This window comes from Letharia columbiana, assembly GCF_014066305.1.
Source record: "Letharia columbiana isolate WasteWater2 chromosome Unknown Sc0000004_s0, whole genome shotgun sequence".
In the NCBI taxonomy this organism is placed as follows: domain Eukaryota; kingdom Fungi; phylum Ascomycota; class Lecanoromycetes; order Lecanorales; family Parmeliaceae; genus Letharia; species Letharia columbiana.
This window is the reverse complement of record NW_023501040.1, coordinates 1133685-1159897: the sequence shown is the minus strand read 5'-3', so window position 1 is coordinate 1159897 and position 26213 is coordinate 1133685. Positions and strand designations below refer to the sequence as shown.

At 42.4% G+C, this 26213-nt stretch overlaps 6 protein-coding genes across 6 annotated transcripts; 2 read left to right on the top strand and 4 right to left on the bottom strand.

Moving 5' to 3' along the window:
* Window positions 1-95: 95 nt before the first annotated feature.
* HO173_002326 (uncharacterized protein) lies at window positions 96-548 on the bottom strand (the record flags this gene model as incomplete). Its single annotated transcript, XM_037304260.1, has 1 exon — window positions 96-548. The coding sequence occupies one exon, from the start codon at window positions 546-548 to the stop codon at window positions 96-98; it is 453 nt and encodes a 150-aa protein (XP_037169055.1).
* A 299-nt stretch (window positions 549-847) lies between these two features.
* Window positions 848-1090, top strand: HO173_002325 (uncharacterized protein; the record flags this gene model as incomplete). Its single annotated transcript, XM_037304259.1, has 1 exon — window positions 848-1090. One exon carries the CDS (start codon window positions 848-850, stop codon window positions 1088-1090), a length of 243 nt encoding a protein of 80 aa, XP_037169054.1.
* A 3360-nt stretch (window positions 1091-4450) lies between these two features.
* Window positions 4451-4744, top strand: HO173_002324 (uncharacterized protein; the record flags this gene model as incomplete). Its single annotated transcript, XM_037304258.1, has 1 exon — window positions 4451-4744. The coding sequence occupies one exon, from the start codon at window positions 4451-4453 to the stop codon at window positions 4742-4744; it is 294 nt and encodes a 97-aa protein (XP_037169053.1).
* A 1032-nt stretch (window positions 4745-5776) lies between these two features.
* HO173_002323 (uncharacterized protein) lies at window positions 5777-11496 on the bottom strand (the record flags this gene model as incomplete). Its single annotated transcript, XM_037304257.1, has 3 exons — window positions 5777-8124; window positions 8174-9996; window positions 11477-11496. 3 exons carry the CDS (start codon window positions 11494-11496, stop codon window positions 5777-5779), a joined length of 4191 nt encoding a protein of 1396 aa, XP_037169052.1.
* A 22-nt stretch (window positions 11497-11518) lies between these two features.
* Window positions 11519-12656, bottom strand: HO173_002322 (uncharacterized protein; the record flags this gene model as incomplete). The annotated part of the gene is made up of 3 exons (XM_037304256.1): window positions 11519-12308; window positions 12368-12453; window positions 12504-12656. 3 exons carry the CDS (start codon window positions 12654-12656, stop codon window positions 11519-11521), a joined length of 1029 nt encoding a protein of 342 aa, XP_037169051.1.
* Window positions 12657-22523: 9867 nt separating this feature from the next.
* HO173_002321 (uncharacterized protein) lies at window positions 22524-25690 on the bottom strand (the record flags this gene model as incomplete). The annotated part of the gene is made up of 2 exons (XM_037304255.1): window positions 22524-24181; window positions 25594-25690. 2 exons carry the CDS (start codon window positions 25688-25690, stop codon window positions 22524-22526), a joined length of 1755 nt encoding a protein of 584 aa, XP_037169050.1.
* Between the last annotated feature and the right edge of the window lie 523 nt (window positions 25691-26213).

Here is a 26213-nt window from a genome sequence, read left to right as displayed (position 1 = left end):
CCGTGATACCTATATTTGCGTCACGCGACCCATCGTATATACGGATCTGCGATAGAGCGCGACTTTCGATACTAAGGTTGGCCCGAATCCTACTCCTAAAAGGCACAAGCAACGAGGATCAGAAGCTCTCTCCTCTTCTTTCCCTTTTCGAGCACCTCTCTGGTGAATTCCGTTAGAATCGATGGCTCGCAATTGTCCTGGACGACCAAGTTCTTCAACCACGGTCCTTGGTGGTTCTCATTGGCCTCGCGCAAGGTTGTCAAGAACCAGTCGACTTGCTCTCGTGCGTACTCCGAAAGAGCGTAAGGATCCTCATCCACGGGGAAAGAATCCCCAACGACCAGCTGCAGGTTTTGGACACGGCGGATATACTTCAGTAAGCTTTTCGTGCCATTGACAAATCTATTCGGGGCGTACGCAGGCTCGGACAAATCCAGAAGGAAGGTATTCGTGGAGTAAGTATCCAACGCTTCGCGGTGGATCAATCGGCAGACGAGAAACAAGCTATTGCGTAGAGGTCCATCCATATCATCCCTAACAATGTCCATGTTGACTACCTTGGGAAGCATGTAGGAATAGATCAGAAAGCGGGTCTCTGTAGCAAAGACTCAGAAGAGTAGGAGAAGTAGCCATAGCTGATGAAACTTGCACTTATATTTTATATTCAAGAACGCTGTGGACTGGGTATGGGTCTGGCTTGAATATCGTGAACAAATAAATGGGTGGTGCAAGGTAAGATGGAATCCTTATGGGTTGGCGGGTTTATCACGTGAATGAACAAGCTAGACTGCGTTTGGCTCCGCTCAAATCTTCTCCAGTTGTCAACATCATCCTTCAGGACTCAGTAATGGATCGACTCCCGCAAGAACTGCTACGCTTCATCGTCGAAGACGTCGCCTACGAGAGTCTTGAACCCTTACGCCTTGTGAACAAAGCCTTGGCTGCCGCCGCTGCTCCCTTCCTGTTCGAGGTCATTCCACTATGGATCGGTGTCCGAAGTTTAGAACGACTCACGGCCACCTCAGAGCACCCTCAGCTCTCTCAATACCCGAAACAAATCATCTTGTCGCCGATGAGATTTATCGACTAAGAGAAGCCTCGACGAAGACCAAGTCAAGGATTGGATAGAGCACCAGCCACATTCTTTCAGTTCTCACGCCCTTACCATGGCCAAACATATGTGAGCATACCGTGGCTATATCGAAGCACAGTGCCTTCTTTCCTCGAAGTCTTTGGACGTCAAGATCCTTTCCAGGGCATTCTCGCACCTCCCTCACCTCGAAATCCTCCTTAATGTCTTTGACACCATTGGGTCTGCGAATTGATATACGCTTTCCGCGCATCAAGGCCGAAACTTTTTAACTAGCGACTGTCAATACACTTTGCCGGCCCTTATTGAGGGGCTAGCAGCGTCACTCTAGCAAGATCAAGGTCTTTAGGCTAGATGGCGAGGAAGATTCCTCATACAGCAGCCTCTCAGGCAGCGTTGGGGATTTTTCAACAATTGCATCTCTTGAAAATCCGCCTGTTTTAACCTCCGTGGCTGATACTAGCTGTCCTGCTGGGATAACCAGCATTGAAAACATTTTCCGCCGAGAATGTAGAGATCTGCAAGAATGCTCACTGTGGTGTGCGAGAGCTCCATGTTGATGAGATCAAGATCGATCGAGATGATCCTGCAAATCTGTCAAAAATAGTTGCCGCACTGCGCAGTTTGATGCAATCTTCAGGGTGCCTCGAGACTGTCACCCGGTGCGAAATATGTTCAGATTTCATTGCAGGTCTACCGAGACCCACCATAGACAGTGTCATGCCTCCTGATGGGTTAAATAACCGCAAGGAGCTAAGCGTTAACCAGTATCAGACAAGTATTGAGTCTTTGAGTGACTTCTTCCGCCTGCACGGAGGCATTATCGTCGAGGTGGTTTTTAACTTCGTTGCTATCACTGGGAGCGAGTCTCCAGCTTTGGTCCAATTGAGAACCCTCCATTTCCCTCGGTTAAAGCTCTTCACCCTCAGCTACTGCAATGGCGACAAGGCCGATCTCCAAGTCCAGAATTATATTTTGAAGAAGGCCAAAAAGATCCCATAGTGGAGGAGAGACAATCATGGTTGTAGGGATAACGAACAAGAGGACCTGAAACGACAACAGCAGCCTGCTGCATTGGTCGCAGGATAGCTCAGTCTACTCTGCTGCACCATACCCGCAACGCGGCAAGTAAACAAAATGAAAGTAGCAGATCATGAACTACGTCATTTGCGACCACATCATCCAGGAAGTTCCCTTTCCCATTACCCCAGTCTGTGCTTCTTGAAAAGCAGATATTGGGACGATCGTGTGGGTCATAATAAGGCCAGGAGGCAATCAGTGGTTGGAAGAGCAGCGCAAATGTTCACCAGCACCCAAAGATGAACCTACCGAAGCATTTCACCATCGTTCCTCTTCCAATGGTGTCTATGTAGGATCATCATATCAGGACAGCTCCTTGAAATTCTGTCAAATTAGCTGAGTTGTTAGACTTAACCACTTCTGATCGTATGTTTCCATCAACCATGGATTCTGACCAGTGCCCCATCTACGAAATATGCTCGTACCTTTTCGAAATCCTCATCCCCCAATCCACACTTGGCCATTCAAATACGCTTCAACCCCTCCATACTTCTCCCTAACCATCTCAATCGTAGCAAGCATACTCTTTTCTCCCTAAATCCCCGTCAGCGCTCCCCCAACCCATTCCAGAATCCCCACCGCAGTATCAAACCCTACTCACCTCCCCCAACCCCTCCCTCCACTCCCTCAACCCCCTCCCCGTAAGCGCATACTCCTCCCCCGCCCCACCAACATATCCCTCCAACCCTTGCCCCACCGTCCAATTCAAACTCACAAGACCTTCCCCCCCCCATATCCCTCACAAACACCAAACTCCACCGGAATCCCAGCCCGGGGTAAATTACAAATTCATACCCCAAAACCTTGAATCCTTACAAATTCATACCCCTAATTACATTTTCATACCCCTCCACCAAATTTTGGGGTATGAAAATGTAATTACCATTCCTTGGGGTATGAATATGTAATTTACTAAACTACGTCTTTAAGTAGCGCCCTAAAGAAGCCCCGAGAGCCTTAAAAGCCCCTAAAAATTGAAGCCTAAATTCATCGCGGATTGGGGTGAGCTGGGGACGTCTTAGCCCCGGAGTGAGGGAAGAGTTCGACGAGATAGCGAACCCTAGAGATCTTCCGTTCGGGGCTCCCGAGGCCGGTCCGGGCTGATTCCGCAACCCCCAAGTTAATTCGCAACCCCCGAGCTGATTCGCAACCGCCGAGCTGATTTCGTAACCCCTCAAGCGAATTCCGCAACTTCGAATACCGGGTGCTATTCGGGTGCAAGCTTGATACCCTTAGGTACGAGTACTACACTGGGCGCCTTATTTTCGAAAACTATGGCAAATTACATTTTCATACCCCATGAAATGGCAAATTACCGATTCATACCCCATTGGGGTATGAAAATGTAATTAGGGGTATGAATTTGTAAGGATCCAAGGTTTTGGGGTATGAATTTGTAATTTACCCCCCAGCCCGGCACGCCCAATACCTCCCCACACGCCCGCGCGAACCCTGCCGTGCCGTCTGCACTCAGCGTACTCTTTATACCGCGAGGCCAGCGCCTCGGGAGTCTCGGTCTTCGGACACGGGGTGGGAGCCGTCTATTTGCGAGTGCACGGCGCGGGCGCGGGCGCGGGCGGGGGTTGGGGTTGGGATTTCGGGCGTTGAAGAGGGTGGGTATGGGGAGGGGGGCGGGGTCGAGGCGGGGGGGTTGCTGAGCGGTAAAGGATGAGGGGACGGGGCCGTGGAGGATGAAAGCGTGGGAATTATGGATGTCGGAGGTTGAGATGTGGATAACATCGTGGTGAAGTAAACAAGCGGAAGGGGTTTGTGCAGGGCGGCGGCTTTTCGCCTTCTTCCCTCCGATGCGCTCGTCAACATCCTTCTTCCCATCTGGAGACTTTGAGGCATTTTGGCATGCACGTAAAGACTTGAGGCATACAGATTGGCATGTATCGGGACAGAAACAGTCAAGTACTGACAGCAGCAGAGTAGGCCTCTTACCACCAACGGAAAGCCAATCCATGTTTTCGTGACTCGTGGGCTGTTGGCCGTCTGACATGTATAATATTATAAGACCTAAGATGTTTTGCATTCACTTTCGTTCAACGCGCTTTCATTTCCATTCTCCATCGCTGTGTTTGCTTGATGATTTTGTCGATTTGAAGTTGCCGTCCTTGACTCTACCGCATACATCATCTCATCTCCTTGACAAAAACACCACACCTCGCATCTTCTCCCTACAATCCATATACCCAGAAAATATCCCTCACCCCATCCCACCGCCTCCCCCCCAACGCCCCCGAGCTCGCCCGAGCCTCCCAAGCAATCCGGTCCCCCATGCCGCGCAACAGCGTCACCTTCGGCAAAGTCCCCGAAGCAGACCTCCTCAAGATGTACGAAGGATTCTTCCACGACGGCATGGCGCTCCGAAAGGAGCACAAACTCCCTCAGCGGAACCATTATCGAAAAGTGACCGATGACGCGACCGGTGAGATAGCAGCCTGCGGCGTATGGGTCCATCTACCCGAGGGATACTGCACCGAGGACGACGAGGAGGTTGCGACGGGGCCGCTGCCCGAGGGCGCTAATGAGGAGTTGACGAGGGAGTTTTGCAGGATTAGGGGGAGATGAGGGGGGCGCATGCGGGGAGGCATGAGACGCGTTGGTGTGAGTATCTTTCGAATGCCACGCGAGGTTTACGTTTGCGGATCGATCGCTATCATTGTGTGATATGTGAGAGAGTGAGCGAGTCTCTAACGTTTCCAAGTGCTCTGGCGCCTCGGCACGCACCCGAAGCACGAACGGAAAGGGGCCGGGGCCCAACTCATACGATGGGCTTTTCCCCAGGCGGACGCCGCGGGGCTGAGATGCTATGTCGATGCTAGCAAGCTGGGACACCCGCTGTATCGGAAGTGTGGGTTCGAGGATGTGGGAGAGATGACGTTGGACTTGGATGAGTATGAGGGGGGGGGAAGGTCTGGGTGTGCAGGGGTGGGTTGCTATGGTCAGAGAGCCCCGGAAAGCGTGATGTCTGCGTAGGTAGGTCGTGAAAGTAACCTGCACACTTGTTTTTAAGTTTGAAATAATAAGATCTTGCGATCTGGATCTGATGGTCTGAGGAAAATGGTGAAAGGGGTCTAGACCGTGACTCTGCTGGAAGAGCACAGCGTACCACTACAAGTTGGAACGTGAGCTGATGATAAAAGCATTGTCGAAATGATGACTGTGAAATGCCCTGATGACCCCTATCTATGCAACAAAGACTTTTAGTCCACACGATCCTTTTCCGGACAAACGCCAAATTCCCTGAATATCACATTTCCACAGCAGCAACGGCACGACTAATGCACACCAGTAATTCACACACACTCTCGCCACCCCGTTCAGCTCACTGAACTACCCTGCCATATCCCCTCCCGCCACCACTGACACACACTCTCTCTCACCGCCCCGTTCAGCTCACTGAACTACCCTGCCATATCCCCTCCCGCCACATCCAGGTTTACTGGAGTAACCTTCCCTTCCATATCCTAACCATTCCATGCTCTTCCAGCATATGTATCACCAGCGCTGATACCAAATTCCTCTTGCCAGTGTCACCATTGTCTCGTTCATGACATTCTCCATCCATCTCTCCGTGATCCCCGCCGCTCACCCACTCCCTCATCTCTGCTTCGTCTCCGCCTCTGCCCCCGCGGCCTCCGCCATACGATCCTGCCATCGCTGGAATGAGCTGCTCGCAGTGTACGCAGATCTCGAGCCACGTGCCGGCCCTGGCTGTGGCGTGGGTGTTGCTTGACCAGCACCGCGACCTCTCACACCGAAGCCAGAGCTGCTCCGGTTCCCGTTCCCAGCTGCTCCTCGTCCATCTTGCCCGCCTCTCCTGCTAGCGGCAAGAATCTTGAAGTCATCCTGAGCGTCTGGATCTGTGGGCGTTGCTTTTGACGTATCTGCAGTTGGGCCGTGTGTTGGGTTTCGCTTCTGTGGAGTGTGGGCTCCTCGCGCGCCAAGTCCACCACGACCGCCTCTTCCATGACCACGAGGAGACCAGCTGTCACTTCTAGCCGGTGTTCCTGCTGGCGACGCTACAGTCGCAGGCTGCATGCCGCCATTGTTCTTCTCTGACGGCGCTGCCCCTATCACGTTTCGTAGTGGGGACCCTCGGTATATTGGCTTCGACGGCGGCGAGAAAGCTCGTGCATCTTGAGTTCCATCGTCTAGCTCTCCCTGGGTACATGTGCGTGTTGCAGCGTTCACCGGTGAAGACTGTGCCTGACTCGCCATTGGCCGAGGAGGCAGGTTGTCGGATCCACACGACGGTGAAACGGGCAATCGCACCCTCGGCGTGGTGTCCGGATCATCCAATCCGACCGAAGTCTGGATTCCGCTGTCCGACCGCTCAGGGCCGTGATGCCGGGATGCGTGGCCTCGTGGCCCAGTAGGAGCACCGGGCGGAGGCTGAGGCTTTGGCAGATGGCTGAAGTTTGGCGGACCACGCGGTGGAGCTCGAGTCATTCCCCCATTACCCAACCCAATTGGTGTCCGTGGCGATGCTACACCCTCAGCAGGCGTTAATGACGCTCGTTGAGGAATGGCCTTTGCTTTTGCGTCAGGCTTCTTATCCGCCCACATAGAGTCCTCCAATTTCTTAGTGCCGTGCTCGCGGAAATAGTCTGCGAACGCATCGCCGACGGCTTCATCGTGCGTCTTCGTTGCGTTTTCAATGCCCGGGAAAATGCTCGATGGAGGTCGGTTTGCGGGCTGTTCATCACGTGTAGCTTCAGGATTTGGTCTGTCACTCCTATGTCCCCGCGCGGCTGGCGATGATGCATCGATGGCACCTGCCGCCGATAGAGGTAGTTCTCGGGTGGGAGGCTGAGATTGCGGTACTGGCAGGGGAGCGTTGACACCCTCTTGGTCGTCTTTTTCGTCTTCTTCCTCTTTTCCATCCTTCTCATTTTCTTCCCCCTCATTCTGGTCCTCCTTTTGACCCTCTCCGTCCTCCTCATCTTCTTCACTCTCTTCTTCTTCTTCAACATCAGTCCAGCCTCCGTTGGCTACAGACTCTTCCACGGCTTTTGGCATCCCAGATTCACTGCTGGTTGGCCCCTCACCGCGGGTACCATTGTAGCTACCTAGCATAGGCTTCTTCGAGTTATCTTCGGTTGGCTTAGGACCGCGAGTGACCTTGTAACGGCCGAGCATCGGCATACCGTCATCTTCTTGCTCATTCGTGTGACCGCGAGTCACTTTGTAGTTGCCAAGCATGGGCGCACCGTCATCTTTTTCTTCTTCTTCTCTATGGTCATCGTCCTCTACATCAGACCAGTCTCCATCGTTTTCGTCGTCTTCCTCAGCTTCTGACTCTTTGGAGCTGCCAGGGCCCGAAGGCTCACGAGCTGCCGCTCGTCCGCGAGGAGTCTCTGACTGTGGTACATCCTCTTCCGACGCAACATCGGGAGCCGTTGCTGATCCACCGGCCGAGTTCGCTTGTTGCTCTCCTATGGAACGTGAGGGCTCCGCATCCTTCTCGTCAGCGACTTCTGAACTCGCTGTGTTTTGACCGGAGAATCTCGATGCTGGGGCCGAGCCCGATCTAGTGCCCGTGGGCTTCTCCTCTGCTGGATACCGAGAGGTCGTTGCTCGTCGACGATGCAGCTCTGAAGCAGATCCCGAGCTAGAAGAATGGGTTTCTTCGTGCTCCGAATCCGCGTTTGCGTTGTCGGGGCAGTTCTCAGGGTAGGTATCTGCTACTACAAGCGCCATTAGCTGTCTCCTCATGTCTGAATTTCGTAAGTGTTCCTCACGCTGCTCTTCTCCAGAAGCATGAGCCTCCTCGTCTTCCTTCTGATCTCTCTCTTGGGCAAGAATTCTAGCTGCGGGAGCCGATGTGGTTCGATGCACTGAAGTCATTTCCGGCGCATTAACAATGTCACTGTAGGAAGGAGGGAACGCAGGGAGGGCGACGATCTGAGTGTAAGCTTGGATAATTTGGCGTTGAAACATACCCTCTGCAGACTGATTAGCTCAGGTATGTGTTCACGGAACAAGGCTACATACCGATTTCACGTTCGTCCTCGGGAGCCAGGATAATCTCTTCGTCTGTATCCGGCATCCCGCTCTGTCTTCTCCATGCCTTCTTCATTACGTCTTCGTTCAACTTCCGTATGTGGGCGTTTTTCGCTTCGCCTGGCCCCGCTGCCTTGGGAGCGGGCGAGTAGGTGGGACCTGGTTCGCCTGGCTCCTGAGCCGATTCAATCGGTGAATCCGCTAGAACGGCAGCAGATGATCCAGGGGTTGGAGGCACTATTCCCACCAAAGACGCGAAGTACGCTTGATGCGTAGGGAGCATACGAGGTACAGCCGACTTCGGACCTGTCGAAGGCTTGAACTCAGGAGCCACCGCATTCAAGACGGTAGTGATTGTACGAGTCGACGAGTCTTTCGGTGGTGATGATGACTTTGCAAGCGGGGTTGACTCTGCAGGTGGCGAAGAAGCTGTAGATGGTGAAGGCTCCATAGCTGGTGGTGCACAGGAAGATGTTAATGACCGTGCTGTGTGTGGTTTCGGTGGCCCAGACTGGCTTCCAAGGCTTTGAGCTGTCGATGGGCCCTCAGACGAGGGTGGTGTGTCTGTCGCCCCATCATTTCCTTGGGCGCCGTTGCCATCTACACCGTCAGCCACTTTCTCCCCGCCGCCATTGCGACCGTCATCTGCATCATCATCTGCAGCATCGTCGTCGTCATCTCTGCCTTGATCCTTCCCTCCATCGTCGTTGGAGGCGTCGTCTTCGTCCTCATCTTGACGACCGCCGTCCTTAGCACCAGACTTCTCCTTGTCCTGGGCCTCCAGTCGCTCCTTGAGAGCAGCAATCTCTGCTCGAAGGCTAGCCTTTTCGTCTTCGGCTACTTGAAGATCCTTCTTTTGTTGGGTGACCTCTTGTTCAAGATCCTCACAAATATCCTGGTAATCCTTCATGGCTTCTTCATCGTCTACCGCTGCAGACTTCTGAGCTTGGGAGTCGATGCTGAGGATTTCGTAGGCCTTTTTGAGATCCTCCATCTGCGTCTTGAGCGCAGTGAGAGCAGTTGTTGCATCGGCGACCTCTTTGTCCTTTTGAGACTCCAGGTCCTCGATGCGCTTGTCTTGTGCTTGCCCAGTAGCGGCAGCATCTGACAGGGCCTTTGCGATTTCAGCCGCCAACTTCTCTCGTTCGTCTTGGCACTCGTCGCGGTCATCTTCCAGTATGTTGAATTCCGCCTGGAGGTCTTCCAACCGCTTCTTGAGTTCCTTTCCGCCCAAACGGAAATTCTCCCTCTCCTTCCAGACAGTGTCTCTAGCGTCTTTCTCGATGTCGATTTGATCACTCAATGCTCGGATGCGAGCATCGGAATGGGCGGCGTCGTCCTGTGCCTGCTTCTTCACCCTCTCGACTTCGTCCTCCAACCTCTCAACGTCATCATTCAAGTCGCAGTTTGCTGTCAACATGTCCTCTTGCAGCCTCTGGGCCGCATCGAGGCGAGCTTGAGTTGCATCTGCGAGATCGTTCAGCTCCTTCAGTTCTGCGATCGTTATAGAGACCGTCCTTGACTCTGGCTCAGGATAGGTGTTGAGATCGGGGTTGGGTTTCGGCTCGTCCTTGGTTGCGGACTTAGGCTCGAGCTCGAGCTTAGCCTTGGTCATGGTTTCGTTGTTGGGTAACGGGTCTCCGTTGAGCAACTCATGCCTATCGTGACCTAACTCATCCCATACAGACGACAACACGGGACCGATGATTGGACGCGAAAGGTAGATGAGGCCGCAGGCCATAACCACCAGACGGAGGCTGAGTAGGTTTCCAGCTTGGTGCAGAAGGAATGCCTTCACCACGGTCTTGTCTGGACTATGGTCATTGCCATGAAGCTGAGAGTATGCGAATAGGGCAGGGATGCCCTGCGGAATGTTGAGCCCAGACTCTTGCGGGAGGGGGAGGATTGGTCGCAGGTGGGATGACGGTGTGGTATTTGAATATCTCTGTCAAGATCTTCTGGGCCGTGTTCTTGATTTGGGAAGACATGGTACAAGGATATTGATGATGGAGGGGTTTTCGGTGAGTGTTGGTGGGATTGGTGAAGAAAGGTTGCAGAATGTGTGTTGAGTACACAAACTTGCTTCGGCAAAAGTGATAAGAATCTGTGATCTTGCTGCAAGTTGCTGCTGGGTGGTGATACTGACAGCAGTGCCAGGTATGAGTATGAGGTGTCAAGATGTGGAAGGACGAAGATATGAAGAAGACAATGTGTGTTTGCAACGTTGTGCGTGCGTATGCTTCAAGCGAGAATCACGATGATGACCCTTTCGACGATCAGAGCCGATAGCAGTGGCTTGCAAGCTGGTGATCAAGGTAGGTATGGAAGAAGATGGAAGGGAAGGTGGCTATATGTGTATTTATGTAAGATGGTCAAGTTACCAGTCTGTGTCTGGTGCTGATGGTGATGATGATGATGATGATGATGAGGATGATGATGAGGATGGAATCTTAAGTAATAATTTCTGTGAAAACTAACGAGGTTGGTGTGATGAGGGTCAGTGTGTCAAGGACGATAAGTCGTGCAGGTAATTTCCGGTGCATATTACGCGGGGTTGTGGTGGTGTTGACAGACCAGAGGGGGTTGGTAATTTTCGGGAGCGGAAATTTTGGGATAGCTTCAAGTCTCAACACAATTGCTAAAATGAAGCGGCTCGAAATGAAGAAGCTTTGTCATCTTACAGGAGCGTTATTCATTCAATCAAAGCCCGGCTGCCTTGGGTTAAAGAGGAGGATTGATCCTTTGTGCTCGGTGCCTATAACTTTCTAGCAAGCTGTGGGAAGAAGATGTTACCTTAGGCAGTCAGTCGACCAGTCAATTCCATGGACACCTCTTCTGTTCCTTTTTCTCCATCTGCCAGCCTCGTCTGCCTTGTCGTTATGTACTGGCTTCTGTTACGGAATTCCCGCATTACAGTACGGAATTTCTTTGTACTCTGTCTCATACAGTGGGAGCAGCGCCCTTGTTATCGTTTGAGGCTCCAAGCTTTTTACTCACTGTGGAGCGGGCGACCATAAGCTGAATGTTAGATTTCAAGAAACATAGTGATGCTCCCATTGGCCCCTATCATTCCACTGTACCCTTCGTGCGCCAATCTTGGCGTTCTGCTGCCGTTAAGATCCTTCTCGCGTGGTGGTCGTCTGTCGGACCTAACTCATCCAGACTGCGAAGGGAGTGCACAACAACCAGCGGTGAATATTAGCTGTCCCTGATGCGGCATAGTGAAATGGTGGTCTGCTAAAACTCAGAAGTCGTTTTGTCCAAGTCGACCCCAGCGACGTATTTCATACTCACATTTGAGGCAGTCTCAACATCCTACTCCGCTCCTGCTTCCTGCTACCACTGTGGTTCCTTGAAGCAAGTTGTGTTGGTATCCTGTCTCTTGAAAACCGGCCTCGTCCTCGATGCAGCTGAACTCCTCTCCATAGTCCCATAGTCGATCTCCTGCACTCCTTCACTACTTCCAGCCCGTACCTCCTCGCACCTTACCTCGACATCGGTCTTGGACCTCGACTCTTTACTAATACCGTCTTCCAAATGTTGCAGTACAGACAACATGCTCCCTTCCCCATGCTCCAAATCTCTCGCTACAGCCAGACTGCCCCTCCTGGCAATTTCGTCACGTTCCACGTCTCTGGACGCTGCTATACTGCCCTTTCTCGGCACTTCAACATGGTAAACGTCCGACTGTGGAAGCTCGTCCAAGTCTCGGCCAGCGCCCTTCGCTGCGGCGCGGAGTTTGCGGGTGCGGAAAAGCCAGATACCTTGGGAGACGAAGATACCGCCTTCGATAACAATACAGACCATGAAAAGACATCCACCGAGAGGGTCGAAAGTATTTTGTGCCACAACGCCCATGAGGGAGAAGAACGCTCCCAGCCAGTCGATGGTGAGGAAAATGAAATTGATGCCGACCACCCTCCCCGATCGTTTCCAGAGCTCAAAGTAAGGGGGCAAAAGACCTGCTGCGAGTAAGATCGCAGCGACAATGCCCACGAACATGATGGGCCATGCAACTTGACGGTCATAAAGCGGTCTGAGCGTGAGGATCAGAAGGGCTTCGATCCCTCCGAATGCTACTCCCACTACTGTTCCTACGACAGAGGCTTTCCGTGTCGTCCATTTGCTAGAAACGGCTTTGGTCAACGAAGGATGCTGCACGAGCAATCTGGCAAAGGTGCTTACTTATTGTATATCAAGACCTGGCCCCAGCTAACCAGTGCAAGCGCACAGAAGACCTGTGGCTGGATCTGGATTGGCATGTTGAAGTTCTGAGATGTCAATTCTTTACTCGATTTCGCACCCTTGCTGGGAAGGTTACCTGAACAATTGCATATACACCAAAGGGCACGGCCGCTATTCTCTGTATCAGAACCGTTGGACCAAAGAGGGGTTCGGAGATGTACAAATAGCCCACAGGAACATCATCAGTCCAGGCAGGCCATCCGTTGTCTTCTGCTTCCAGTTGTACCATATTTGCGGCACCAATTGTATGCACCAGAAGACGGTGCCAATTGTACCGAGGATGTTAGCGGCAACGGGAATGCTTGTTTGGGGTGCCATGTTGGGGAAAATTATCGCATCCTATGTCACTTGCGAAAAGGTATAGAAGGTACCGAGCAAATGCTTTAAGAAGGTTCTGAAGGGGATGGAGAGGCCTAATACATCGCGGAGACGAGAGTTTCAACTACTCTACGTCTAAGAGACATGCGCTCGCACGGACAGAAAAGTATATTTCTGGGAGCTGTCAGAGGAATGGAAAATACTCCGGAAGAAGATGATGAGAGAAAGCAGCATCCTTCACAACTCTTACCGGACACTACATGATCCTTACCTTTCAAGTCTTTTCGCTGGCTGTCTCTCATTGCCAAAGACCCTCCGACTCTGTCTCGTACGTTGTAGTTGGTATCCATTTGCCGCGACGATGATCTATGGTGGCTGGATCTCATGCTAAGAAAATGTCCGAACGCGGCTTGCTTCCCAAGATTGGTATGCGTGACACCGATCCTTAAAAGGCAAGCCGGACAAGCTATCATACGATGGCCTTGACTTCGTCCAAGATTAGTCACTCTAGCTCGGAGTTTACCCCAGCTTTGAGTCAACTTACACAAATGCTGGCAGATCGCCAGACACATGTTCTGCTCAAAGCGATCTTAAGCCTGTGTACCTGTAGGTAGAAACCTGGATTCGTAGCGCAGGTGCCAGGAAAGAAACATAAATGAAACCCCGCCGAGCCCGCTTGGACCGCCCACGCCAAGCATCCACCATCAGAGTACTTGCGCATAATCTACATAAAGTTGCATAATTCTTGCATAACATGTCCCAATATTCAACGAGCGTGGGCTCGGACGACTTGTCCTCCACCGTTCTCGCAGCTCATCGCATGCTCAATAGCGCACAACGCTTTCGAACTTTCAAGAGACGATACTCAGTGCTGGTGATGCGAAGGATTTGAGAGGGGAACTGAACTACTCGACCTTGAGTCAGACAGATTCGTCGACGGGGGGGGGGGGAGAGGGTCCCTTTTTTTTTTTTTCCCTTCCTTTCTTTCTTCCCCGCGGGGGGGGGTGTGTTGGGGGGGGGGGGAGAAAAGAGGGCCCAAAAAATAAGAGGGGGGGGGGGGGTTTTTGGATGGAATGGGATGTTGGCTGAACACTCGTGCAGTCGTGAGCACGGAGGACTTCTGTATGTGAATGACTAGCGGAGGCTCTCACCTCGTAATTAGCAGATTCTGCTGCAGCCCAATTGCGGGTTCGATGGAGCTGAGTATCGGAAGTACTGCCAAAGAGAATTGCATGGAATGAGCAGCATAAGTAGCAAGCTCGCTCAGCTCTATGTTCTAAGTTCTTGAAGCCTTGATTCCCGATGCCTGCCCTCGGAGTCCCCTCTGCTTATTGCACTTTCGTGCGCCTGCTTTATCTGAAATGACTGCATGAGAAATCTGTCTGATACATAGGTATTTTCCCTTGACGATGTTTTTTAACCTCTACTTTGGAGTCCCCAAATCTTTGACTAAATTAGTGTTGCATGTTTTGTAATTCGGTGTCTTCTAAAGTTAAAACCTATCCAAAAGAAGTATCCATCTTTTCGACAGCAGCTCTTTCGCCACTAGGCCTCCTAAATCCTTGCTAATAGTCCCTCTGCCAGCGATAATCCCACTGCGCGGAAGTAAAACCTCATGTTTTTGACTTCATTAAGGTACCAAGGACAGAAAGCAGTCGTTGTGAGCTGTATGACCCATGATTAGCCATCTCTCGCAACCCTTTCAGGATACCTTGAAAGCTACCTTTTGCAGACCTTATAATCATTCGTGGAAGCCACAAGTCTACGGACACCCGCACGTGCGTTTCCGGACTCCCATGCCCGAAACGTTGGGTCTGAAGATCAGGCTTGTGCCCAACGGGATCCGATGCTCCAGCATAAGAGGACCCGCCTTGTCCTGGAGATGGCAAAACTGCCACCGGCACCAGTTCCGGGACGATGTCGGGCTGCTCTCGCGCTCCGCTGGTGACACTGCTCTTCTACACCAGAGATGCCTCATAGCGTGCAGCTCAACAAACACTCCTTTCCGCAATCGTCAAAAGGGGCCTGTATACCCATACTCCAAGCCAACCTGCACAAATAATGGAGCAGACTGGGTTGCACCGTCGAAAGGGTGCGAAGGTGCTCTATATACTACACATGGCCCGTATATCTAGAATAAATAAGATAGAGCCTTAGCGACTATAAAGCTATATATAAATATAGATAAAAGCTACTTCTATAGTAAATAAAGCTATAGTATAGTATAGCACCTAAAAAAAAAAAAAAAAAAAAAAACCATTATTCCTAAAGCCTTCCGCAAGTGCATATACTTCTAAGAAAATATAAACTCCCGAGAAAGTATAAACTTCTTCGTATTTAAAGTCTTCTATAAGAAGTATAAATCTTTAGAAAAGCTTCTAGCGGCGATATTAAGTAGTTTACTATTATAATAATAAGAGAGATAATAAGATCTAGAAGATAGCCTATATGAGTAATAAATTTCTTAAAATAATCTTCGTAAAATATATATCTAATTTTTCGACTATTAAGTTATATAAGTATAAAGAATCTTTTATAAGATTTATTATATTTACTTATTCGAAACAAATCTCTTTAGCGAGCTTTTAGTTTTTCTATATTCTTCTAATATAATATAATTAGATCGTTAATATAATATATAATTTACTTAATTTTCTTATTATATTAAAAAGTTATATTCTTTTTCTATTAATCTAAACGTTATTTAATTATATTATAAAGATTTATTTAATAAATAAGATATTATTATATAATTTAAGTATAGCTAATAAAATTCTTTAACTTAGCTATTTAAGTAGAAATATTATATTTAAAAAGTATATATAAGATAGATATACTAATAGAAGCTTTTAATAGTAATTTAAAAAGAATACTAATAGAAGAGATTTCTAGATATTTAATAATTTATATATTAATTAAATCTTTAATCTTTAATAAACGCTAATTTTATTTTAATTTGATATAAAGAGAATTCTTATAAAGTATCGCTTCTAGAAGTTTATTATAGATCTTAATTATTCTTATACTTTTAAAAGTATTAAAAGAACTATATATAATAATAATATCTTTAAATCTTAAGAATTCTTTTAATTTATTATTAAAGAAATATTAATTATAATTAAGATAGTAGATATAAGACTTTCTATATATAGTAAAGAATAACTTAAGATATTAGATAATATTCTTTATATTAATAGAGATAGTAATAAAGAAAATCGTAAATTTATTTATATAGTAGACTTTTATAAATATAAAAGTAGATTCTACTTTAATAGTTTTAAGTAAGTTTATAAAATTTATTTTTATAAGTTAAAAAGAATATATAACTTTAATAGAATATAAAGATTAAGATCTAATAGTAGGTCTATATTTAGTATACTTAAGATATTTAATAATATACTTCTTAATATCTTATATTTTTCTAGATTAGTAGTAACTACGTAGTCTTATTAGAGTATTAATCTTAATCTAATATTCGCTTTTATTATAAACTTCTTAAAAGTATAATAAATATCTTTTCTTTCGATATATAAGATAAATATATATCTTCTTAAAAGATTTATAGAATATATTATATTATTTAATATTTAAAAGCTTTTCGAAGTAGCGTAATAGTAAGAAGTCGAAGATTCTATAATAAGAAATTTATAGATTTTATTAAATTAGATATTACTATAATAGACTTTAATCTAAATCTTAATATTCTTATTAATCTTATTAAAGACTTTTATAAATAATTCTATAGCTTTTATAGTAGAAATAGCTTTTAGCGAGAAAGAAGAAATATTATATAGCGTATTTCTATTAACGATTTTAAGTTACTTTAATTTAGTAAATATTATTAAAAATAAATTAAATCTTATTCTTATTATTCTTTTAAATCTATTTTAAATTATAATTTTCTAGTTTCTATTATACTTATATAATTATAATATTCTCTAAATATTTAATATCAAATAAGATTCTCGATAAGTCGTCGATAGCTTTATTTCGAGATCTAGATATATATTAAATAATAAGATTTAAGCGATAAAGTCTATTAGTCTAATATCTATAGATTTTCTTATAAAGATCTAAATTAAGAAAGTATATAAGAGATTTATAATTAGTATATATTATAGTAGATTAATATAAGTACTTATATAAGTAGTTATATTTTTTATAGAATATAATAATAGTATAGAGTTCTCGCTTATAAGTAGAGTATTTCTTTTAAGTAGAATTAAAGATAAATAAATTATATAAGATAAATACTTTTTTATTCTTTTCTATTATAATAGAGCTTTTAAGATTATAAAGCTTTTAATAGAGTAGCTTCTTATAATATAAGAATATAATATTATATAATAGTATATTTAGCTATAAAATCGAAAGTATTAATATATATATAAACGATTTAACTTAAATTAATATTATATATATTTATTTTTATAGTATATTTAATATATAGAATCTCGAAGAATAGCTATTCTATTTAAGTTTATCGCTATTTTATCTTTTCTATAAATCTAAAAAGAGATCTCGCGATTTTCGCGAAGTTCTTTATTTATCGATGTATAATATCGATAGTTTCTAAGAAATCTCGAATTTTTGATTAATTTAAAGAAATAGATTACTTAACTATCTTAATAACTTATTCTTTAAAAATATAGATATATTTTTTAATAATATAAGTTACGCTAAAGGCCTTAATTAATAATATAAATAATTATAATTTCTTAAAGAATAAGAGTAACTTAATTTATTTAACTTTAGAAAAGAAGTAATATTATAGAAAAGAAAATAAATTCTTAAAGTTATAAAAGTTATTAAAGAAATTATTTATATAAAATATAAGAGATAATAAAATCTTAGAATTCGATAAATATAGTAAAGAAGATTTTAAAGAAATAGAATTAAATACTTTATAAGCTAGCTTTATTATAATAAAGTCTATAAATTATAATTTCTATTATATTCTTATAGACTATATTTAATTAATATCTAAAATAATAAAAATAAAGTAATATCTATCGTTAGAATATAGAGATATTATAAAATATATATACTTTAAATTAATTAAGAATAAGTATTTATAATATAAATTAAATAGATAATTATAAACTTTTAAGCTTAGCTTAAGATAAGCTTCTAAAAAAAGCTTTATAATATAAGAATAATTAAAAGTTATTCGAGGCTCGTTAATAGATTTTAAATTCTCGACTTTATCTATTATAATAGCCTATATATTTTATAAAGATAAGCGTTTATTTATAGGCTTAGTAAGTTTATAGATATTATCTTCGAGATCGTCTTAAATAAGCTTTTTTAACTACTATTCTATATAAGAAAACTAGCGCTTTCTAAAATTTCGAGAAAGTAGACTTTATATTAAATATAATATATACTTAATATATAATAAGATTTATATAAGATAGATCTCTTAAATCTTCTTTATTAAGATATTTATATTAATATAATAATTATAATATTTATAATCTTTACTCTACTATAGTAATAAGCGATTTAAAAATTAATTTTAATTCTAACTTATTAATCTATTCTTTAAGTTTTAATAATAAGAGATATTATAAAAGACTTCGACGAATTATTCTTCTAATAGAAAATACTTATTTAAAAGATATCTATAAAAATAATAATATTAGCGTTTTTAAAGTATTAAAGACTTTGATAAACTAGTCTAAAAAGTTTATAATAATTATTTACTTTAATAAAAAAAAAGAATTAAAAATTTTAAAAATAATAATAAAGAGTATTTAAGGGGCTTAAATTCTTAAGATAGACTTTTATAAACTTTAATAATTTAATATTCTATTTAAAATAGACTTAATTTACTAAAAATTCTAACGCTTAATCTCTTTAATATCTAATAAATTATTCTCTAGAATTAGAAGAATTATTAGATTCTAAAGAATTAATTTTCTTAAAAAAAGTCTTTAATATATTTTATTTAATAGCTTTCGAGGTTTTTATAGCGAACTTAAAATATATTAATAAATTATAATCTTTATAAAAAATTATTTTCGAATTTACGATTCTTTGAGACTTTCTTATCTTTTAATCTATCTTTTAGAAAAATAATAGAAAAATAGAATTAAAATAAAAGTATTTATAGTTTAAAGTTATAAAATTCTAAGAATTAGATTAAGATATTTAGATCTCTCTAATTTTATAATAAATATAACTTTCGAAGTTATAAAGTATCGAATATTTCTTTAGATTTCTTTTATATTAATTATAAACTATATTTAATATTCTAGTACGATATTATAATAATTCGTTATATATATAAAAAGATTTTTAAATTTAATCTTTAAAAGTAGATAGAGATATAGATCTAGAAGGTATATTAATCTAGAAAATATTATATTTATATCAAAATCTTAATTTATTTAAATATAAGATTTCTTAAGACTAATATTAAATCTATTCTATTTTCTTATAATAATAAAAATATAAAACGCTTTATTTATATTTATAAGAGAGCTTAGAAAATATATATACTTTTTAGCTTCTATAGTAGAAGTATTAATTTAAAATATAGATATTAATATAGTAGAGTTTCTTAAAGTCTATTAGAAAGATTAAAATATAAATATTTAAGATATAGATATAGAAAAAAATATCGATATAGATTAATAGACTTATAAATACTCTAAAGATAATATAGATATTTATAAAATTTATTAAATAAAAGTAAAATTAAAAGCTAATTAGAAATACTTACGTAGTATCTATAATAGACTTCGAAGTTTATTTCTTAAGAAATCGAGTATAAAGGCGCTTTAGCTTCTTATATATAATAGATAACTATACTATAAGATCTATTATACTTATATTAACTTTAATACTCTTAAATATATATTAAATCGATATAAGAGAATTATATTCGGATTTATTAAATAGATTTATTAAAGATTAAGATTCTACTTTCTTATTAACTCGCTTCTTATTTTTATATTTAAAATACTTTTCTTTTAAAGTAATTTAAAATAAGTATAATTAATTTTAGAAAGAAGATCTTTAATCTATAATTATTAAAGATTATTATAAATTTATTTAAGTAGAAACTTATAGCGAGTAGAAAGAAATATCGAGATTTAAATTAATACTAAGCTACTTTTATTAATATTAAAATATCTAAAATTATTATAATATAAATTATTATAATTAAATAAATATTAATTAAGATCTCTTAGATTACTTTTTTATTATCGCTAAGATATTAATATTAATATCGTAAATATTAATATTAATATTAATACTAATACTTCTTTCACGTAAGCTTATTTATTAGCATCTGCAAATCTGAAAAGTTTCTACAAAATTTGAAATTGCTGATCGCGCGTTTATCGCGGAAATTATAAAATTCGTCGAATTAGTAAATCTAAATTAGAATTCGCCCAAATTCTATCGATTTAGTAAATCTGATTTAGAACTTAAATTTCGCCGATGATTAGTAACTATCTTAATCTTTTTGCTAGTTCTATTAGTTTAATAGTAATATATATAAAAAAAAGTAAAGTTCTAATAATCGACGTTACGATGATAAGGTTCTACGATAATAAGTATTAACGCTAACTTAAATTTGACTACGAAATTAAATAATTTAATGAAATTAAAAATAATATATATATTAATAATTAATATAATAATATATAATATAAAATAGTACTTAAAGAGTATATATAGAGTATATTACGCAAAATTTTTAAAGTTGCTAAAATTTTTTAAAGTTATTAAACTAATAGAACCTGGCGGAAAGAATTAAAATAGTTGCTAAATCGGCGAAAAGAGTTAGATATAGATAAAGTCTGCTTAATAGACTAAATCGTGCTAAATCGTGCTTATGATGCGGACCCGGCGAAAATCTTTTTTTTTTTTTTTTTTTTTTTTTTTTTTTTTTTTTTTTTTTTTTTTTTAATTTTTTTTTTTTTTTTTTTTATTAATTTATTTTTTTTTTTTTTTTTTTTTTTTATTTTAAATAAATTAAAAAAAAAAAAAAAATTTTTTTTTTTTTTTTTTTTTGGGTTTTTTTTTTTATTTAAAAAAAAAAAAAAAAGAAGAAGAAGGGGGGAAAAGGGTTTTGGGGAAGGGTTATTTTTAAAAGTTCTAGAAGATCTATTAAATTTCTCGAATTTAATGAAAATAAAGTTTAACTATAGATTATCTTCGAAAATAAGTATTTTTAAATATAACTATTTCTAAGTAGATAGTAAAATACTTTTATAATTAAGAGAGATATAATTTTTAATATTATACTTAATATATAACTAATTATCTTTTCTATAAGATTAATAGATTATACTATTAATATAAGAGTTTTTCGAAATAAAATATTATAATTAGATATATTTTTTAAGAATAAATTAATAGTTACGAAAGCGACTGTTAACTATAAGATTTAGAAATTCACTCTTACTAGCGTTTCCTTTATTAAGATTTTAAATTAAGATCGAAGTCGAAGTAGAAATTAAAACTTCGTATAAAGAATAATAATACTCTAGAGATTAAGATTATATAAAATATTAAGATCTCGCGAAAGCCTTTAAAAGGCTATTTTTAAATTAATCTATATAAAAGACCTAAGATTAATAGTATAAGAGTCTTAAGGCTTTAATAGCTTAATAAGAAATAAGTAAGAAAACTATCTACTACTTCGATAAGTTTTATTTTATAAGAGATTTATAGAATTATAATTAATTAAATCTTAATTCTTTATTTAGAAGCTTCTAGATTTTAGCGTTAATACGTTATATTTCTTTCGCGAGATTATAGATTATATATAGAGATTTATTAGAAGATATTATATCTCTTATTACTTTCTTTTAAATCTCTTAATTATTTAATTCTCTAATAAAGATATAGAGAATAATATCGAGTATAATAGATTTAAGAAGATTAAAGATAATACTAAGAGTAATAGCGGGTTTATTCTTAATTTTAACTCTCTATATTAAATTAATAATACGCTTAAAATAGAAAGTAAGGGGATTTTTTAAGATGTTAATATAGATTTATAATCTCGATATCGAATAAAATTACACTTACTTTTATAGCTTTTAAAGAAAACTTCTTATAAAATATAACTCGAAACTATTAAATTATTTATTAAAAATTAATATATTCTACTTTAATAAGAAGTCGAATAGCTTCTAAATAATTTTCTAATTATTTAAAGATATTGTTAATAAAAAATATATTAAGATATTTTAGATATTTAATTAAGAGAAAATAATCTTTTTTCTAGCACTCGCTTAAAATAATAATATTATAACCTTATAACGCCATATATGATCATAACGCTATGTATATGCACCAGGTAGTCCAGCTGTAGATGCTTTGTTCATGAGATTCGCGCCAGTCATGTCCCTGCATGTATGTGAGAATACCTACGCTCTTTGCCACCAGCACCACCGCAAGCAAATGTAGCGGCCAAAAACCCAGCACCAAAGATTATGTATGCAAAGGGGGAATCATCGCAAAACATTATGCGCCGGCAAATCACCCATCCCATCGCAGATACCTCATGTTTTTCTCCATGTCCGAACACATGCATTGACCCATGCCACATACGTATAACCCAGCTTTTCCATAGCCATAAATTCTGGCTAGTCACGCCTACACACCGTATAAGAATAGAAGGATTACCTGGCAGTCGTCAAAACGCCTGCTTGGAGAAGTTGATGATATCAAAGCGCCTCGCCAAGTCGGACGAATGATGCCGTATAAAATGTTTTGTCGTAAGTTTCGCGTTGTTGGAGCCCCATAGACTTCGTTAACGTCCAAACATGTAATCCGAATACTGCGCTCCCTGGCCACCCCAACCACTCGTCATGCCTCCTGCATGTGGGCTACGCATAGGCATACCCATGCTCATGTCACTCATTCCAAAGTTGCTCATGCTGGTTGGGCTCATCATGCCGTTCAAGGTGCTACCCGATGTGTGTAGACCCGGTGGAGCGGCCAATCCAGGTGGAGGTCCGTTGGCTGTCGAAAATGGCTGGATTCCCAAGCCATTCACTCCTGGCATGGGTCCCGATGGCGACAAGGGTGTTGGCGGACCCAGTCCCCCAGGCTGACCAGTCCGAACACCGAGTGGATTTTTGGAAAAACTCAATCGTATGCCACCCTTCACACTATTATGGAGGGGGTGTCCGTACAACTCATTGAGAGCTTTCGTCGCAAATGATATATCCTCAAACTCCACGAAGCACATCGGTCCATTCTGCTTCGTCCTGAAACATAATCTCTTGTAACCTCTCTGCTTCGAGAACATCGCCTTCAATTCATCCTCCGAGGTATCAATGGGAAGATTGCCGACGTAAAGTGTATTGCATGGAGGATTCTGATCGGCGGGGTTGACAGGTGGATAGTTGTGCCTCTGGTAGTGCTGGTTCGCTAATTGATACGATGCGTTTGGTCCCAGGTTGCTAATACTGGCTGGGGGCATGGCGGTTGTAGGGCTCTGCATTGGTGCTGCGCTTCGTGGCGATGTGAAGCCTGACATTGGAGGAGAGGTCGCGGTAGTAGTACTTAGCGACAGGCCAGCAAAGCGAGACGTAGGTAGCTGAGGGTTGGTAGGATGACGCGAAAGCTGGCCTGACATATCGCTCTTTGCATAAGAGAGTGGATCTTTGAGGAGGTCCCCGGGCTCGTCATCAATGCTATCCTCACCAATCACTGCCTTCCCTGACACTCTTGGTCGGTCACCCATCTGCTGCCCTATTGGTGACTGGGAAGAAAAGAAGTTCAACATCGGAGAAACGACATCGGAGCGCTCGGCCGAGGAATACGAATTCCCATTGGTGAGTCCAGGCACTGCGCTCGGAGGCGATATTCGATCTATAGCTTGAAATGTTCCATTGAAGCGTGATGATCGCGCCTGACCAGCAGACGATGCAGTAGAAGAGCTAGAATATGCCCTGGTGGATGCCATATCGAAGTTGTTCCTACCAGGTCCTAGACTTCCCGACGGCGAAAGGCGATAGATCTCGACCTGTAAAGGCGGCTCGTTCGGATTGTTCTGCTTTCCATTCAGAAGTGACTTAGCCTCTTCAGCAGCACCATTACTGCGAAAGCGTGCTATAGCAGATAGATATCCTTGATTCGACGGTGAATCCGAATTGACGAAGTCTGCGCCTATGAAGTCTTTCGCAAACAGAAGCATCGTCCGAAGAGCCTCACTGGTTGTATGCCTTGGGAGATTGCGGATATAGATGGCTGATACTGACTCCATGTCTGAACGGCCAGAAGCTCTTTCGACTCCTTTGGGAAAGCCCGAGGCACCCGCATCCGCGTCGAAAGGGTTGTTGCTTTGGCCGATGGGAGAGATTGCCTGCGAAGATGGCATTCGGTAAGGCATTTGGCTCGGTCCATTGCCCAGCATGTATCCTTCGGCTGCCATTGCGCGACGTCGTGCAACAATGTGCCAGCCTTTAGTGTGAGGAGAGGCCTCTTGCGTGCGTATGTAGCTCAAGTCGATTTAAAGAGTGGAGTACTGGCTGTGTTGGGTATCACAAGTAAGGTGCACACTCTACTTCCAGACAGAGTAGGAGTGTACTTCCGGACTTAGCTCCGTTGCGGGGATGAGTCCCACGTTGCTTGGCAGCTTCACTTGAGCCGATTGTAACGACTTCCGATCATCTCAACGTTCGCTCGCATTCGTAGGAGAAGGGCACGGACTGTGTGGCGTGCGCGCAGTCACTCGTTTGAGGCTAACGGGGCGTGTGAAGGTGTGTCGAACGAGAGTATGCAAGGGCCTTTAGATGCGGAATCTGTGGAGGTGGGAGTGTATGCCGGAGGTCGTCGAGAAGGCCGCAGTTACTGAACGAGCGTTATGGATGTGAGTTGGAGAGAGCGTTGAGTCAAGGGAAAGAGAAAGGCGCGCTTGAGGAAGTAGGCAAGAGCCAAAAATGCGACGGGGGCGGGGAAGAAGGGTGCTTTGCCAGTGGTGTGGGAGCTGTTGGCAGGGATCGAAGATGGCGTCGATAACGGAAGGCTGTTGATTCGCGCAGACGCTGATAGCCTCTTTTCTTCCTTTGCGTCTGCTGTGCGCCTTGCTCTGTCAGAAGCTCGCAATCTTGAAAGGTAGCCGTCTATATTGTTTGCGTTCCTGGAGCTGACTTGAATGGACCAATTGGATGAGGCTCTCCCGGATCCTCCCAAGTTGGTGTGGGCAAGAGGTGATCCGAGTGTGTCAAGGGGCAGCTTTTAGCAGTCGTGGGATGAATTGGCGGACCCCCTCGGGAACGGACGATCTCGAGTTCTAGGCTGGCTAGGCTGGAGATAGGTAGCCGAAAGAAGGTGCTTGATAGGGTTGATATCGAGAAAGTCGGATGTATTAGATGCTGAAGGTTGGAATACTTCAAAGGGACTGAATGATGAATGTATTGGCAAAAGGTGAAGCAGTGTGTGAAAATGTGCAGTTGAAAGGCAGAAGATAAGGATGGGATGGGATGGGATGGGGGGGAGTTGAAGAGAATGAGGAAAAAGAGGGAAGAAGGTGGCTTCTTGACAAGCGGGAGCCAACCCAGAACCCCAGGAATTTCCAAGGCGAGCTAAAGAATTGGCGGGGACTCGGACTCGGCTTCATGATTGTGAAGGATGGGAAATGGGAAAAGGGAAAAGGGAAAAGGGAAAAAGGGAACGGAAGCCTCGATTTTTCTGGTCTTTTTCGATTTACTGCATGATATCTGGGGACGATGCGGGAAACCCAAAGGATTGGTTCGATGAATTCTCGCTGTCGCATAGAATGGGGAGAGCACGCTGCCTTGAAGCGACTGTCTTGAAGCTGTCCAAGTTGCCATTCTTCTACAGTCTTGGAAGCTCTACCTTACAATACCTACGGCATGTAGTGGATGATAATTGTCTCACATTCAAAGGTCTGACTGCTGCAGTTTTGCCGTAGCGGCAGGTACGCTCCGTGTCGTGTTTGTTTCGCATTATTACCGTAGATATTGAATGCGATCCCTACATGTACTTTAATGACAGACAATGTCAGTAGTGGCCGCCATTGTATTATATTCATTGTGTAACAGCTGTGTAACATTGCGCGTTCTTTCTCTTCTTTATTTCCTCTTTATTTTTTCTTCTTCTTCTTTTTCAAAAGAGGGGAAGGTAGGTACATGGTAGGAAAGATACTCTACATCGAGATCGTTATCGCTGATTACCCCGCCCTAAGCCTTACAAGCTTTGCTACTGTGGTAACTTTACCTTAGTCTTTACCTTAGGTACCCCTCGCTCGGTTCCAGAAAAGCAACCCATGCTCCTTTTACTTGCCAAGACCTGCCCACTCTGCTCCCTTACTCGTCCATTCAGAGCACGCCAACTGACGCCTGAAAATGTCAGGCCAGCATTAATAATATTATCCCAGGTGGTCGTTGATCAAGGCGTCCACGATTGGCGGTAACCTGCAGCATTGGTGCGTCCCGACAGTTTGAAAATGCCGATCAACGGTCACGAGGCG